The sequence below is a fragment of the Dermacentor andersoni genome, chromosome 10 (assembly GCF_023375885.2).
Source record: "Dermacentor andersoni chromosome 10, qqDerAnde1_hic_scaffold, whole genome shotgun sequence".
NCBI lineage: Eukaryota > Metazoa > Arthropoda > Arachnida > Ixodida > Ixodidae > Dermacentor > Dermacentor andersoni.
In genome coordinates this window covers 87,327,571-87,344,706 of record NC_092823.1, presented here as the reverse complement: position 1 = coordinate 87,344,706, position 17,136 = coordinate 87,327,571, and the positions used below count along the sequence as shown (strand labels likewise).

The 17,136-nt window shown below is 45.9% G+C and overlaps 1 protein-coding gene across 1 annotated transcript in view; it reads left to right on the top strand.

Annotated features, from left to right (window-relative positions):
* The first annotated feature begins 1,645 nt into the window (after positions 1–1,645).
* Positions 1,646–17,136, top strand: part of LOC126544272 (luciferin 4-monooxygenase-like) — a 36,269-nt gene continuing 20,778 nt past the window's right edge. The window contains exons 1-5 of the mRNA XM_072284719.1: positions 1,646–1,702; positions 2,600–2,802; positions 6,543–6,711; positions 7,420–7,557; positions 13,948–14,076. Coding sequence (XP_072140820.1) covers positions 1,646–1,702; positions 2,600–2,802; positions 6,543–6,711; positions 7,420–7,557; positions 13,948–14,076 — 696 coding nt within the window. The remainder of the gene's footprint in view (positions 1,703–2,599; positions 2,803–6,542; positions 6,712–7,419; positions 7,558–13,947; positions 14,077–17,136) is intronic.

Here is a 17,136-nt window from a genome sequence, read left to right as displayed (position 1 = left end):
CTAATATTTACTTTTTTAGCGGATCCGAAACAGTGTATAAAATTACATAACTTATATAGGTCTAGTTCCCGTCTCAAATTTCGAACAATATGAAGACAAACAGAGCACAGACAAAACAATGCCGGACCATGCTTGTTTTGTTTTTGGACTTCCAGTTCTTCCACTGGAAACTATCACTGTGTAAGACAGCTCAGCCCAGGACCACCTCTTGCAGATGTGCTTCATTTCAACTGCGATATGAGCATCATACCAACTGTGATTTTGAAGATAACTTACGTTTGTTTCATGAAATATTGCCTTGAATCGCAGTTTATTGCTTTTTTTTTCGCAGGTGAGGTGCTGTACCTCGTCGAAGACAGCGGTGCTAAATTCATCCTTACTGAGCAGCAGAATGCTGCGAAAATTTTGAATATACACAAGATGCACCAGTTCAAGGTGATGTCATTGCAGTGTTTTCTTGCGACGCAAGTAGCAGCTATTGCGCTGGCAATATAATTTCTCTGGTCTAGCCTAAGAATACAGAGTGTCCCACATAACTTGGGCCTAGAATTTAACAATGGAAGGAGCGTCGGAAGCAAACTGAACCGAATGCATAATATTCGTAATAGCCTATAGTAACTCAGACATTTTTTTGTTTTCCCAATAACTCACTAACTAATTAATTTTAATTGCCCAACCTATAATTTATTGGCTTAGGACCCCAAGTATGATACGCAGATTTGTAAAGCACCTTCAGAAACCACAGATTGAGTTGTTTGCTTAGCGATACGTCTCACGTAGTCCTTTTTTTCCGGTTGCAAAAATAGCCCGCGAAATATGAAAAAAAAGAAAGCCACGTGATGGAGCGTTTGCGCAGTGGTATTGTGCTGCTCTCAAGCGCGTGATCGGTGAAAAAAATCGACTGCATCGTGAATGGCGACGAGGAAGTGGCAGGACACTCTTTATCTCATCGGCAGGGCTCGGCCAGCAGCATGCATTTTCGCCGTCATCCGACGGGAGCCAGTTATAATAAACTAAGTTTTAACACTCATGCGAGAACTCCAACTTCAGAATTGAATTCAAATGCATCTGCTTCAAGAAGTTATTTATTCGTCAATAAGGTAACATACCCTGCATTTACGCCTTCGTTTATGGCTGGGAATCAGAGCGCACAACTACTGCTTCGGCATGCTTGCCTCGCGTCCTTGCAGTTGAAGGAAGGGACTTGTCCTTTTTGCCGTCGTTCCACGGTTCTTCTACAAATGCATGTAGTGTGGAATGACACCGACAAGAAATCATTGTTGATTATGATTGCCTTCGTGGAATAATAATAAACAGGATAATTTCCGTTGCCTTGATACAATGGTAATCAAATCTTGCAGTAGGAAGAAATTACTACGAAGAAAGGAATTTGCCTTACCAATTTTCTCTTATCCAAGGCACTGAGCTACCTTAAAAAAGAGCCACGCCCGTCAGGTGGCTTACGTTCATACGCATCCATTCCTTTCTTAATTTCACAGCTGCTCCTTACAGTGCCTCTGAGCCGGCCGAACTTGAACAAGCCAAGCAAAGTATATTGTGATATGACAGGAACCTTTCGTCAGTGCGAATGATGATAATGGCGACGCAATCTATAAGAGGTGCAGGGGAAATATATGAATGGAAGATGTGTAAAATTCACCTCAAACTACAGTCGGGCGTCGCTGACACGGGCACACCTGCGGTGCGTAGTGAATTTCGAAGACCGAAGAGCAGCGTCGCCTGTATGAACAACGCAGGAGCGTGCTGGAGCCAATGTTCTGCAAAACTCGGGGTCTCGATGAAGCATTGTTATAACGGCGCGTTTTGAGGACAGGGCTCAGAAATAATGCACACAGGGCAGACGCCAAACATTAACTGGAGTTCGGCGTCTGTCCTGTGTGCATTCTTTCTGTGTCCTGTCCTCAAAGCGCGCCGTTATAACCATGTTCCATCAAGCCGGCAACCAACTATCCCATCTAAGCTTGTTATTCTGCGTCTCGATTGACCCTCGGCGACTTCCCTTAGCAGCTGAAGTAGTTCCGGCGACACTGCCGCATGCCCGACGCCATTTCAGACGTCATCTTTCCATCGCAGGTGGCTAAAAACTCGGGACAACACGAGCACTTACGTCTCCTTCATGTAAAAGGCGCCTTCGACGGGCTGCCATACTTGGTCATTGACCACGCCACGAATGTACTAGAAGCGAAAGGACGCCTAAGGCCGTGTCCAGCCATGTCGAAGTGACTTGCACACTGTATTCACCGCAAATTACCGCAGCCGGTGTACCTCAAGGACCGGTTAGAAGGCTTTTTTTTTTCAGCGTACTCCTTCCATCCTTTCCTGTGGCACTCCTAGTGCTCAGCGGTTCCCCATCCACTGCTCAATATATGCCGATGACGAGGACCTGAGATGAGTAGACCCGAGATGCTTTCTGGAATCTCTGGAATCTAGGGTCAGCCCTCATAAGTTATCCCTGAATGTCAATTTTGCTGATACCACGTGACGTATAACATTACTGTAGGAACATCCGCTTATAGTAGGGCCATGCATGTGAACCCAAAAAACTCTGTCACACTGACCCAACCGCTTTACCTTACAGGCCCTATTTTCAACAAACCATGCTAAAGGCTTCCTGTGCGTTCAAGACTTCGAAAGCGAAGATGGCGGGCAGTTTCAAGAGCCACGTATTGAAGACACAAAAAACCACATCTCGCTGTACACGTACACGACAGGCACCACAGGGCTGCCCAAAGGAGCAGAGATCAGCATGTACGCGTTCAATGCGTCAGCAGAGTTGTGCAGGTGAGAACGCTATGTAGTCGTAGGGATGAGGGTCCCAGCATGTTCTTAGGAAGGTCGTTCGCTTCTTCTGGCGCGTGCTGGCTACTCACTGTGAAGTGGGTCGTTAGAAATACCGCAGACTACCGAAAATGTTATTAGTGAGAGCCTATACGCGCATATGCTTATGTTGCATCGTATACCCTACGCCCACCTGTCAATTAAGCATCCTAGTCCTCTTGGTTTGCGAAAATCTGTTGCACTGCAGCAGCAGACGCCAAAATATTTTTTCGAGAACATTTATGCTGGCAGCTCAATTAGCGAAGCGTGAGTGGTAGGTTTCCCAAACTGTATATTCATTCTTCAAAAAAGCTTTGAAAATGTCGGTACGATTGAAGCCGATGATTTAACGGAGTCACTCTCCTGAACACAGCCTGTTTGAGCCGTCATCAATGCGGGCAGTGTGCATAGTTGATAATTTTAAGTAGCTATGTGATATAATGCAAAATAGCAACCAGTTTTGCTGATCTCAAATAACTCATTCTTTTCTGCCATCGCAACGCTACAACATCCTGTGGGGAAGCTTAACTAAAGAGATGGACTCACTGGAGCAAAGCAGATTAACTTAGCGCTTACCATGGCCACTTTACAATATTCCCTAAAACGAGGAAGCCACGATAGGACAACCGGCGACTTTGAGCACAACAATACACTATAGCCAGTGTATAACGATGGCGGCTGATTTCTGCAGATTTTTTGTAAGAATAACTTTCTTCGCACTTCTAAAAATAGGGCATCGAGATTATTCACAGCCGCAATGTAAAAAAAAATGCTTTATTTTAGTGGTATAGTACGACAAAACGTCGGCAATAAATCATGTCCTCGTTATCTTATAAAAGGTTGCCACAAGACCTACGCACAAGCGAGAAATTTTTCTCTGCCGTGAGTTTAACGGTTGCTTCCTTCGGTATTATTTAGGAATAGACAGGTTTATTTACCTAATAAAGTATTTTGCTTTCTGAAAACTCTTTTCTAAAAGTCGTTTCCTCAATGAAAAAGATCTATCTCTGTCTCACGACGGCATGCATGTAATGCACGGAATAGCGACGGAAAGGGAAGGCGAAACTATTTTCGTATGGTTCTTTATTACCCCCCCCCCCCCCCTAATATCAGTTTATTGCGGATTAGTCACAAATGTGTATGTGTGTGTTGGCAGACCCATCTCACATGCGAAAAGCAATCGGTCATGCTTACTGATAAAAAAGTGCACTTGCTCATCCGGCAAGTCACCACCTCTCAGGACGTGCCTATATATACTTGTAGGGCTGATCCTTAGTAAATGCCTTGCAGTGCCGAGTGTGTTCTGCTTGTCGCATGTCCCATGTAATCGGTTCGTCTGTACTGCTGCAACGCAAATGTCGTGTTCATGAACTCTCGAAGCAGTGTGTCGACTTGTCTAACTGCGTGTCTTGTTACTCTGCTGCGTGACCTAGAAGAGTTATCTTATTTAGGATTGTCTATTTTTCCAAGCTCTTCGATTTTCTTATTACAGAAATCAGGATGGAAAGATTTTTTATTGCGTGCTTTCAGTATTTTCGCGGTTTTTTTTACATAGTTGAACGACGGATTATCAAAGAAAACTAGCTTAAGCAGATGTGCACTGCAATCACGGGCTGTTATCAAGGCACATGCAGAAGCGTACGGAAATGCATTGCCCCTTTCAGTAGCAGTCAGTGTGTCCTAGCAGATGCGCCCATGGTTTCACGTACCTACTTGCCCAAGGAGCCACCGTCCTAAGCCGAAGAAACCTAAGAAGAACAGGACGCAGTTAATGGGATGCTTATGTGAAATGCACATCATCGCTACTCATTATCGCAAAGCCGTATATAAAAACAAATGCTCAAATATTACAGATAATTTTCAAAGTAACGAGAAAGCGGAAAAGATGCTACGTCGTTTGCGGGTTATGCTTTACTGGCAATATGTGGCGTTGCACTGTGAAGAAGCATGCGGAATATTTGTTTCTATAGCGGGCAAGGCGTGTTGCGTAATAAAAAGATCCAAGTGTGGGTAGCCAGTATCCTGTGGCATTATCGCTTTTCCTGTCATTTTGGTTGTCGCGATGGTAATTTAGCGGAAACGGCGCATAATCAGCATAATCAACGCCGCAATTTATCAATTTACAGTTGCGAATTCACAACTTCAGCAGTACGTTTATTTAGGCTAATTGTTTTAAGTGGAAAACTGTAAGGCAGAAAAAGAAAGAAAAGCACGGTGTTGGAATCTAACTAGAAAGTCTCATTTGCAAGTTAGTTGCTATCCTGCATCTGCGGTAAAATTTTTGTTCTTAACAAATTTATGCTAAAGATTTTACATCGGCTAGGTGTCACTGCACCTATTTTTACCTCACTTTACTCGCCCTGACGTCTATCTACTACGTGTAACGTTGTTGAGAATCTCAACGGTGTCTTTATAGGTGAGTCCCCATGGTAGCGCAAAGTGGCTGCGAAAGTGCCTAGGGCACTATTAGAACTTACACTCGTTGTCGTCTCGCAAACCAAAAAGCTCTTTATGAAAATAAATAGAAGTAACCCTGTAGTTGAAAACATTCGGGTAAAACGAGATTTATGTTTTTTTCCCTAGATATGTGAAAGCTTTGTGCTATCAGCTTCAAAAGTCCTTGCAACGTCATTCAGTACGCTTTGTGGCAAATGCATGTGCTGGCCATCATTTCCATGTTAGCTGAATTGTCATACCAGCAGCTTCCGTAATCTCTAGCGCGAGGGAAGCCGACTAATGTTTGTAGGAAAGTCTATGCTGACAAGGGCTCATGCATTCTCTGACAGACACGTCTACAAAGGCGCTCGTTCGTGTCCGTCGTGTCTGCTTTATTTGTATGTGTATTTTTGCACTGTATTTGCAATTTACACTGTTGGACCAACTAGCCCAAAAGACGGTCCTTCTATAAAGCCGCCAACACAGGCGAATGCACAATGCTGAAACACGGTAACGGCATCTTTCTGTCATAAGAAATGTGTTTTCATGACGTGCCTCTCAGAAAAATGGAACTGAATAGCGCCATCTTTGGCACAGTGAAGGTCTCCTCTTACTCTTGACGAACACCTCTATAAGCGTTCGCCCTTTCTGGTATCTGTCCGTCCAGAGAACCTCTTCTTGCGAAGAGGCGGCGTAATATAATCCTACACTCCTACTTGGCCTATATTAGACTCCGTGGATACGAGGTTAGGTTAGGTAAGGTATGGTGTATGCTTTCGAAAGGCTTTCAACTAATAAATACTACAACATTCGAAATTTCCATCGTAGTGAAACAGAAAGTGTATAAAAACTTCGAAAACCATTCTGTGCACTAAAATGAAAAGAACTATGAAATGGCACTTTAAAGCATGGTGGTTGGATTCTCAAGGACATTACTGGATGTAAAGATAATTTGCATAATCAATCAACCTGAACAGCACTATGGAACATAGCGAAGCATATGGTCCTGTAGAATACGATGAAAAATATTCAATAGTTGAGAATGAAAGTCCTATGGGTTTAACCCTACAATCGTGAATGCTTGTAGATCTGGCGTGCACCCTCAATGAACCCGCGTGCTCAATTGTGTAGGAGCAGAAGTCAGTGAACGTTTAGCGCTGATTAAATTTAGGCCGGAAGTTTGCTGGCTTTGTTGAAGCTCTGCCAATCTAGCAGCGGCAGTAACGACAGGAAGCAACGCCCGTTCTCCTTACCCGGTTGTCGCTCAGGGCAGCCGAGTTTTTCAACGAGGGAGATGTGCTCCTGGGGTGGAACCCAGTCACGCACGCATCGGGATTTATTCTGACGATGGCCGCCTTCATCACGGGCGCCATGGTGGTGCCTTCGCGGGGTCAACTGTCCGCCAAGGAATTCGTCAACGTTGTCAACAAGCATCAGGTAAAATTTTAACGCAGACATCGTCTTGAACCAAACCCTAGCCGCCAGGCTGTGCCACTGCTAATAATCCTGCGCTAAGTACACAAAATTGGCGATTTCACACTCACTCGTAAACTAAACACTTTATTTTAGCCCACCTGATATTTCGTAAGGGTGGCAGGATCACATTTTTACTCAGGTGGTCTATTTTGTACATCGCTACTTTTGCCTCGTTAAACAGGGCATTGACTCCAGAAGTAGTGTTATATGATCGTCAGGTTGTTTTGTTTGCTGCCCTGGTGCTTAAATTTTAAGATGTTGAGCTGTGGACGTTCAGTCCTCATTTCACTATTTTCACTATTTCACTATTTCACATTTCTCGCTGTGTTTTCTACCGAAAAGTTCAGGTCACCTATTTTCAGGTGAGTTCTTAAGCAAAAGTGATTGTACAGAAGAGATTATTAGATCAGGTACTTACCTGTGGATGCTTACGCATTAGCGATCTCCTTGTCCAGTAGAAGCAACTATTGTAGTAACCATCGTTTAAGTATGCAACCACTGGCAATTTCAGAACTTTCCTTGGATTCCGGGACAACCTCTACACTTTTTTTCATCCATGAATAAAACTGATCGCGCTCTTTTACAGAAACCGCTACCATTAAGCATTGACACGAGCTGTCTAATGGCACCGTATCATAAATACGCTCACAACACGCTGTACACTTCCAGGTGACTAGCCTGTGCACCTTTCCTACGGCATTCAGAAAGCTGGTCTTTCAGTTGGAAGAAGGTGCGGTCCCATCGTTGAAGCGAATTATAATGTGCGGCACAGTTTTTACCGAAGACGTGTACCAAAGAACACTGCAGGTGAGGCCACCTAACCCTCGTTTCTACTTTCAAATTTGTGTTCTTGTATATATTATATGCAGAATCCCCGATACTGCTGCATACACACTTCCGTGCTCAAACTGCAGTTTCGCACAGCCGCATGGGGCAAACTGATTAAAACATCTGCCATGCAATAACCTTGTGTGCGTCAGCGACAGATGGAGCGAAAGAATCTGCAGAAAGTCAGGCAGCTAAGGAAGAGGCTTTCCATTACAGCTACCCTACGCGTAGGTAAAGGGTAAGCGAATTTACAGAGAAAGTGGATAGGGAGCGAAAGATAAATAGAGAGGAGTTCAGTGTAGCTTGCAAAGGGTATCGAGCGTATGCTGCACTACTATACGGTCTTTTTAGAGCACTAGGTCCATAGACCTCAAGAACATGGACAGTGCAGCCTTCTGATCGAAGTATTTTTACTAGCACTAGCGTAGAAATTTTCGTTCGGAGGTAATTACATGCCAGAGCGTAAAATAAATTGCAACATTGGTAATTTTTAACTAGTAATTTACTGAACTCGATTGTATTACAATGATGTCGAGAAAGTGAGTAAATCATGATTAAAAGAGCTATCTTAGAACACTGAATTCCTAGGCAACACTTAGTCTAATTGCGGGGGCATCAGGTCGCGATGCTGAGTTTTGAACGTGGTAAAGTACGCGTAGAGACAACTGCAATATAATTAATTCTGTGATACGGTCCGTGATCTGCTTAGTGTTTTGTGAAGCACGTTACCCATCCAAGCTCGAACGACACGCAAACAGAAGCGAGGACAAGCTTTTGTGGTAACCCTGGGAATTTCTCGTCCTGTATCATATTTGTTTCGCAACATCTTTTCTCACAAATCCTGTGATGACTAATGCAGTGAATGTTGAACTGCAATAGTAGTCGCCTAATGGTGAAAGAACTCCGGCGCCGTATATTTCTGTACCACTGCTCCGAATACGGCTTTCGTAGTAGACTCAGCCTAGATGCGGCCAATGCAATAAATTTTATTTTTTATGCATCCCAAGTCAAAAATAGTAAAAGGAAATTGTAATCAGAATAGTGCCATTAGCGTACTTTCTATAAGAATGTGAGTAAGACGAGCATCCAGTGCGTAAGCGAATTCAAATGCAGACACAGCGCACAAATTTGAATCTGTGTGAAGCGATGCTGTCGTGAATCCGGCTAAGGAAAAGCGATATACATGCCATTACATTATTCCGTTTTTGGCGTAAAGGAAACTGGCACACGGATGTGGACAAGCGTACCCGTGCTACGCACTGCGATATGTCTCATATGGGCTTGTATTTTTTTTTTTTTCATTTCTTCTTAGACGTTTCAAGGGTAGCGGCCACTTATTGTCCAGTGGGCATGTGGTGGTGGTGGCAAAACTTTATTCCCCACAGTAAGGGCCCTGAAGGACACTCGGCTAGGCGCCAGGTGTAGAAGGCAGCTCCCACGTCGGCACAGAGAGCCCGAAGCTCTCCGCCGCTGCGCGGTGCTCCTGGACAGCCCGAAGCTGGTCGTGCAGTGAAGCACTTTTTAGCACTTTGTCCCAATGTTGCTTGTCCTTGGCGAAGGCCTCACTTGATGCACAACCACACGTCATATATTTCAAGTCTACAAGTTCCCTGCACTGTTCACACACATGTTGTCCATCGTAGTCTGGGTCGATGTGCTTCATGCGCCAGGGGTTGGGGTATGAGTTCGTTTGGAGCAAGCGTAACGTGACCGACTGACTGCGGGTTAATTTCTTATCCGGGAGCTGAAACTCTCATCTGCCTAGATAAATGTGCTTAGTGAGCTGTTTGTACGTGAATAACTGATCCCTGTACTTGATATGTGGGGTAGCGGGGGAAACCAGAGGGACGCGATCGATCAGTCCTCGCGCCGCTTCGTGTGCGGTCTCGTTGAGATTCCGCAGGCCACCCCCTACCCATGTGTGCCGGGAACCATACTATGAAGTGATCAGTGATATTACTTGCGCTTAAGATTCGTAGCGTCGTCTTGCCTATCCCGCCCTTGGTGAAAGCTCCGGTGGCTCCTCTAGAGTCGCTTCATACAGTTCTGAAGCTCGAGTCTTTGAGAGCTAGTGGTATCGTTGTTTGCTCAGCTACCTCTGGCTTCTTAGTGTAAAGCGTGAGTGAGTTGCGCGTTCGCCTGTGTCCGTCGATTACTGCTACCGCGTAGGCTTGCTTTCCCGCTACGTATGCTGCATCCACGAAAGCTGTCTGGTCGGGAAACCTTGACGCGTCCGCCGCGAGGGCTCTAGCGTGGGCGAGTCTTCTTCCCTGATTGTGGAACAGATGTACGTTTTTGATAAGGGGAGCATTTTAATTGCTTTTCGCATGACATTAGGTAACTGCAGGACGTTGTCTCTTTCCGCTATGGTGTTCAGGCCGAGCTTGACCAGAATCTCTCTGCCCGCTTTGGTGCTTGACAGGCGTGCGATCTGTGCCGTGTGCTAAGGCTCGATGATTTCGGCAAGGGTATTGTGCACTCCTAGCTGTAAGAGTAGATCAGTGGAGGCATTATCGTGGAGCCCCAACGCTGTCTTGAAACCTCGGCACATTTGTACTTTGAGTCTTTTCTGATGTTCTTTTTTCCAATTGAGCATCGCAGCCACGTATGTGATGTGACAGAGTAGAAAAGCGTGGACCATCCTAATGGCGTTGTCCTCGCTCAGTCCCCCGTGTCTATTCATGATGCGCCGAAACATTCGGATCGCGTTCGCAATCTTGATCGCAATGGTGTCCAGCATCACCCAGTTGGAGCCGCTACTTTGGATGATTAGTCCTAGAATTCGTATTTTGTCAACCGTACGTATGCGCTTTCCGTCCCTGTAGTGCAACTCTATGCATGGAGTGTGGTGTCTGCGCCAGTCATTGGACGAGCGCCCTGGTCTTGGGGGGCGGTTGATGAGCAGCTCGGATTTTCTGGAAGAACAGCGAAGTCCCATTGGCGTGAGATGGGCCTCGGTAGCCGAGATGGCTTCTTGCATGCCAGCTTCCAATTCCGCATCGCTACCACCGGTGCTCCAGATGGTGGATCGTCTGCGTAAATGGTGCGCTCCTCATCGGCAATTTCACCCAGTGCGCGAGAGAGCTTTGTCATCGCCAAGTTAAATAAGAATGGTGAAAGTACTGAGCCTTGTGGTACTGAGCCTTGTTTGAACACCACAAGTACTGAGCCTTGTGGTGTTCAAAGCTCTCCGAGATGTGCTCGCCTATTCGGAGAGTGGCCGTTCGATCCTCTAGAAACGCCTTAACGGGGCGGTAGAAGCGTGTTCCGAGATTGTGGTCAGATATTGATTTGAGAATGGCTTAATGTTGGATCTTGTCAAAAGCTTGCTCCACCTCGAGTCCCAGCAGCGCCTTGGTGTCTCGTGTGGGGCGATCCAGCAGACTTTTCTCAATTCATACCATAGCGTCTTGCGTTAGCAGACCCGGTCTATAGCCGATCATATTGTAGGGGAAGTACTCATTTTCCTCTACGTATTCCGATAGTCTATTCAGGAAGACGTCTTCGGTTAGCTTTACTACGCAGGACGTTACTGAGATCGGCCTCAGGTTTGGTAGCCCTAGCGGCTTGCCCGGTTTTGGGATGAGGACCGTGTTGGTATGTTTCCACTCTGCAGGTAGATGGCCGGTTTTCCAGGCTTCGTTGCTTTGTTGCGTTAGGAATGTGACCGAGATGTCCTATAAATTTCGGAGAGACCGATTTGTGATACCATCGGGGCCTGCTGCAGAGTTACTGTTGAGTTCGTGAATTGCGAAACGTACTTCGCATTCTGTGAAGTCCGTATCTAGCTCTAAGTTTGGGGCACTGTCATAGTTCTTCCTTTGTAAGGTACTGGGTTGGCCTGACTTAAGCGGTAAGTACCGTTTGGCAAGGTCATCTATAAGTGGTTCGGCAGTACTGGTTTGCTTCGCGCGGTGTACTAATTTGCTTAGCCTGATCCGTTGCATAGTTTTGGACTTTGTTCCATTTTCGTCGAAGAGGTGTTTTATGCACCCCCACCCATTCCCTCTGCGTATTTGCCCGTCGAGGGAGTTACAGACTTCGTCCCATTGTTGACGCGAGAGAATCACGCAGTAGTCTTCAATGGTCTTGTTGAGTTTGGCAAGTTTCCTTCGTAGTCTTCTGTTGAAACGTTGACCCTTCTGCCTGGCTAGAATGGAATGTTTGGCTTCGAGAAGATACGCTAGCCGACTGTGCATTCTCTCTACCTTAACGTCCGTGGTAATCGTTCGTTCCGAGGCTACGATGTCTGCTTTGAGCTGCTCGGTCCAGCTCATTATCATGTGCATTGTGTTTGCTCCTGATTAGTTGGATGGCTGCGTGCGTATTGCACGAAATTTGTTCCAATCGATTAGTTTGTACTCCTTTTGCTTCTTTCCCGGCATCTCTCCATCAATTCGGAAAATATAGTGGTTACTGCCAAGATCTATGCCCGAGTTGTGCCAGGCACATTTCTCTAGGCCCCGAAGAGATGTGTGGTCCGGTGTGGTGTCTCGACATGTGGAAGTGCGACATCTAGTTGGGGTTTCCGGGTCTGTGATCAGTGTGAAGTCGAGATTGGACGCTGTCGGGTGAAGACGATATCCCTTGCTAGAGGGATACCTGTAGCCCCATGCCTTGTGTGGGGCATTAAAATCTCCACCAGATCAGCGGAGTATCTTTGGCGATGTGCGCAATCTTGCCCAGAATGCCTCTGAACCTTTGCCTCATATCCTTGGGGCTGCTGTGCAGATTTGTGAGGAAGATGCTTTGCTTGTTCCCTATGTGGTCGTTTGGTATGATCTCGATCGTGAGGTTATGGATTATCGTTATCGTAATCAATATGCGGACAGGCTTCTTAGAGGATCGCCTGTTCTGGGCATTTGCCGTAGTACGGAAATCATATTTTTCAAGACGTGACGATCATCTCAAAAGACACCTGGCGTTGGCGCGAGAGAATTGTGCGTGTAGGTATGGAATATTGTATGTTTATTTTTTCTCAGTTGGACTGCATAGCTTACGGAAGACAAGGATGTGTGACCGAAATGTTGAACACATTATTTCGCTGCAGTTTCTCTATGCTGAAATAATTGTTGGACGGCATTGGGGAATCACAGCGGTGCCGCGCACGACCTGAAGTCGTCCACGTAGTGCGCCCCAGGCTATATTATGGGAGCTAATGATCTCTCGCACATAATTTCTTTGTTGTTGAGCTGTGTTCCTTTACTAAGTGTTCTCTTGCTTTTCACTTTTGCGTCTTGCTCGCATCCTTCGAACGATGCTTCTAAACAGCGTGACCGCATACGCGTAGTTACCTTTTTCTGCGAACGTTCTTGCGCTATCTTGTGTGTACAGTTTGCATGTCCGACTCGAGTATAGTTGTACGTTCTAGAATGCACGGGAGAACCACTGGTTAGGGTTCAATCTGCGCCGTCATGTTAAATAGCCGGCGTGTGTTATTGTGGATAAAATTTCGGCAGTCGAAGTGAGTGTATGCCATTTTCGTTAGGCTTGAGTGTTATTTGCTTTTCTTGATACAAGTTCGCGCAATCAAGAATTAGGTTACGTCACTCGGAATTGTGCTATCGCCTCGTCTTTCAACGTCGCTATAGTGTGGCAATATGGACTACTGCGTCGTGGCTGCAATTTATTAGTGCTTTTGCTTTAAGCCAGAATGACGACGTTGGGAAAACCGCAGTGTAATGTTCAGTCATGAGGACTGCGCCTTTAACAAGTTTGAAAACTGGAAACACTTCAAACCTCCCTTGCGAGAATTTTTCAATAATGCATATTACAGCGGGGCACACACACTGGATCGGACAGCAGACATGAAGTTAAATTTATTGAGTCCATTCACTGGGCGCTTGCGACCAGCGACAGTTTTATGCAAGCCTAATTTCGTGTACCACCAAAGTGTGACTCAAGCAACGTAGATGGTGCTCGTATTTGTGTCATAGCATTGACCGAGGATTTACACAGCTAGCTGTCACCCAATTGCACTGCTGAGAACCTGGCCGCCAAGAGATAAAGTTTGCTTGTTCGCATTTATATCCACCTGTCTCGCAACTCACTTCTCGTAACTCAGCCCAGTACGAGAATCCAAGTTTTCAGCTGTGCAGTGTCGGTAAATATGCTATGGTTTTCCATATTGTTTGCATTAAGTGAATAGTGGAGAACGACTTGGAGATGAACTATTATCAGCATAAAGGGCGATGCGGGTGGTGTCCTAAATAAGGGAAAACCTTCTGCCACATTGGCAGCTAAACCATGAGCTAAGCCAGAAAGTAAGGCGTCATAAGTCCCCTTGGTGCACATGTGAACTATTGAGCACTGTTCCCTCAAACGTGCGCAATTTTGCCTCCAACAAACCCTATTTTTCTGTGCGCGCAGGTGCTCCAGCTTGAAAGCCTAAGGAACGCCTACGGCTTGTCTGAAGTCATCGGGTTCATCACCATCACGGCGCCGAACACCATTGGATATCGTAGCGCGGGTTACCCACTCCCAATGGTCGAATACAAGGTACGGTAGAAATACGAAAAAGAAAGTATGCAAATAGAAAGATGAACGGTCTCAGTAACATTATACAAGAGCATATTGTTCTAACAAAGAATTAGTGGCCTGGCGCGTTGACTAATATGTTCGCTACCATCATTGGCTGGACACTGATGCACAGGAAGTTTAATACTAAGAAATTCATAGGGTGGGGTATCGGTCTGAAGCACATGCACTTTTTGCACGAACCTGTTGTAGCATTGGCCGCTCTTCCTGAATAGCATTTTTTTGTTCTGTTATGGGCATTCTACACATTTTCACGTGAGTAGTAAATGTCACCGATCATTTGAATATAACAAATTACACTGATTATAATGCCGTGACCTTACTTGACGTTTTTTTTCGCGTACCCTTAGGATACTCGAGGCAAACATTTTTAGTGACGGTGGTATCGCAATGCGCAACCACAAGAATTTGTGTTTTTGAATGTGTTCCATATTTGCTTCTGGAAACTTTTGGCGTTCGATGTCTGTTACATCCTCTTCCAGCGCCAATTCGGAAGGACTAAATATATTATATCTGGCGTTATGATTGTGAGACGCGCCGTAGTGGGTGACTCCGGAATAATTTTGTCCTCCTGGGGTTCTTTATCGTGCACCCAATGCACGATACACGACTGTTTTTCCATTTCGCCCCCATAGAAATGGCACCGCTGCGGATGCCATTCGCTCCCGAGACCTCGTGTTGTTGTGCTACACTGTATGCCTACATCGAGGCAACGGGCGCTGTCCCCCTTTTCGCCTCGTTCCTCTGAAGTGGTTGCCCTTGGTGGCAACCTGCGAAATTCCAGGAAACCGCTGTACCCTTTCCGTGGGCTGACCTCAGTAGTCCTGCGGCACAGAGCACCACGACGAATCCTCTCGCAGCCCTCAGAATTATGGGCTGCGAGAGGCTGCGCTTTTAAGAAAAGCTGCGCTTTTAAGCGTATGACGCGATGCCTTAATTGTTCCTTTCTGTGGTTTTTATTTCGGCACAGTCACTGTTGACGCCTAGGCCGCTTGACCTTAGTCGCCTCAGTCGCTTAGCCTCCGTTTGCCGCGCCAGACTCTCCTGGCATATTCGCTACTTAGCTCCTGTCGGTCGCGATCCAAATCCGTGGTTTGCGATGTGAGGCTTCGCTTCTGGCATTTCGCCGCAACTACCCGCGCAAGCAATTCGGCGTCTGTGAGTCTTCTACAACGCTGGCGTTCTGTGCGATCAGCATTGGTCTGCGCTTTCTCCGCAGCTATCTTCCGCGGTCTCCCTGGAGGCCGAGGCGGTGGTACAGATGGGCCAGCACGCGCTTCCGAAGACGGCCCAGCATTAGGTACCGACGACGGCCCAGCACAGGACGCCACAGACGAACCGGGCACATTATCTATTGAAGAATTGGCGGCAGTACGCTGAAGACAGAAATGAGGAACGAAGCTGGACGGATGGATGGAGGGATATTATGAGCGTCCCCTTTGGAACGTAGCAGTGGGGTGCGCCACCAAGCTGTTGCTTTTATACTTCCTAATGTCCTACCTAGGTGAAAAAAAAAAAAAAAACATGATGGACTCTCATAACCAAATTTTCTGACCCCCTACTGTGAACTTTGCTTTTGTAAGTCTCCATTTCTTGTCGTTTCCCTACTTTTCTTCCACCAATCTTCCAATAGCCTCTTACCAATCTCTATTGCGAACATGTTTACCTTTCCACTATTCTCGCTGAACCCAAGGGCTTCAAAGAGGCAAATGGTGCCTAAATCGACCACTGGGCGGATGTTCTTCGCATTCTAATAAGACATGCTCCATCGTTTCCGTAGCTTTACCGCAGCTGGCACATGCTTCTTCCTTCTTATGTCTCGCTTTATAGGTGCGTGTTCTAACGAATTCTGATCTCGCTTCGAAAAGTAATGACTTTCCCTTCTAGTTATCATAAATTGTTTCTTTCCTTATTTCGTTCTTTCCTCATGAGTAGTCACCCTTGGCAGGTTTCTTTTCCATTGCCGCCACCCATGAGATTATTTCAGCTTCTCCGACGTTACGCTTGACGTTATTTGTTGCTGTGTTGCTCAACCTACAGGCCGCATACTCGCTGGTAAGCTTCCTAGCTCTTTTCCTCCACAGTGAATCAATGCTTTTCCTACAGAGAGAGCTGAACACTCTCCCAGCCCATTTACTTTCTTCCATAGTCCTCAATCTTTGTTCATAATCAATTTTACTGTGAGCTTCCTTCACTTCAAAACTAGTCCAGCTCATATCACCTAGCACAGCTTCATTTGCAGTCTTCCCGTGAGCACCCAATGCAAGGCGACCCACTGACCTTTGGTTCACATCGAGTCCTGATTGCACCCCTAATTTCAAACAAACAACCGCATTTCCGAAATTAAGTCCTGGAGTCATTACACCTTTCCACATACCCCTGAACAACTCGTACCTATTCTATCAGCACAGCGCTCTGTGTTTCATTGCGGCTGCATTTTCCTTCCCTTTTACTGTTATTGTTTTTTACTGTGTTTCCATATATCTACTGCCTTTGTTTACCCATATACCGAGGTATTTATGTTCTTTTACCCGAGGTATTTCCTGGCCCTGTATTGCCACTATCTGTTCAGGTTTCATTGAATACCATAACACCTGGTTTTCTGACACTAAATTTCAAACCTAAATTCCTGCCTTCCTGTCCACAGATATTAGCCAGACGTTGCGAATCACTATGTTTGTTAGATAGCAACACAATGTCGTCCACATAAAATAAACCTGGAAGCTGCTGTTCTACTACTGTACCCGCCTGTTTGTACGAAAGAACAAACCCGATATTACTTCCTTCTAGCGCCCTCTCCATCCTGACCATGTACATTATAAACAGCAGTGGGGATAAAGGGCACACCTCAGTCCCTTGTTGATATTAACTTTCTCCTCGCTAATAATCCTTTCCCATTCAACGCAAACGGTATTTTCTACGCAAATCTCTCTGAAAAACTGTAGACAAAGGTCACCTAAGCGTTCCCGTTCCAGAATATCCCACAAAATGCTGCGGTTTACGTTATCGTACCGCACGGCA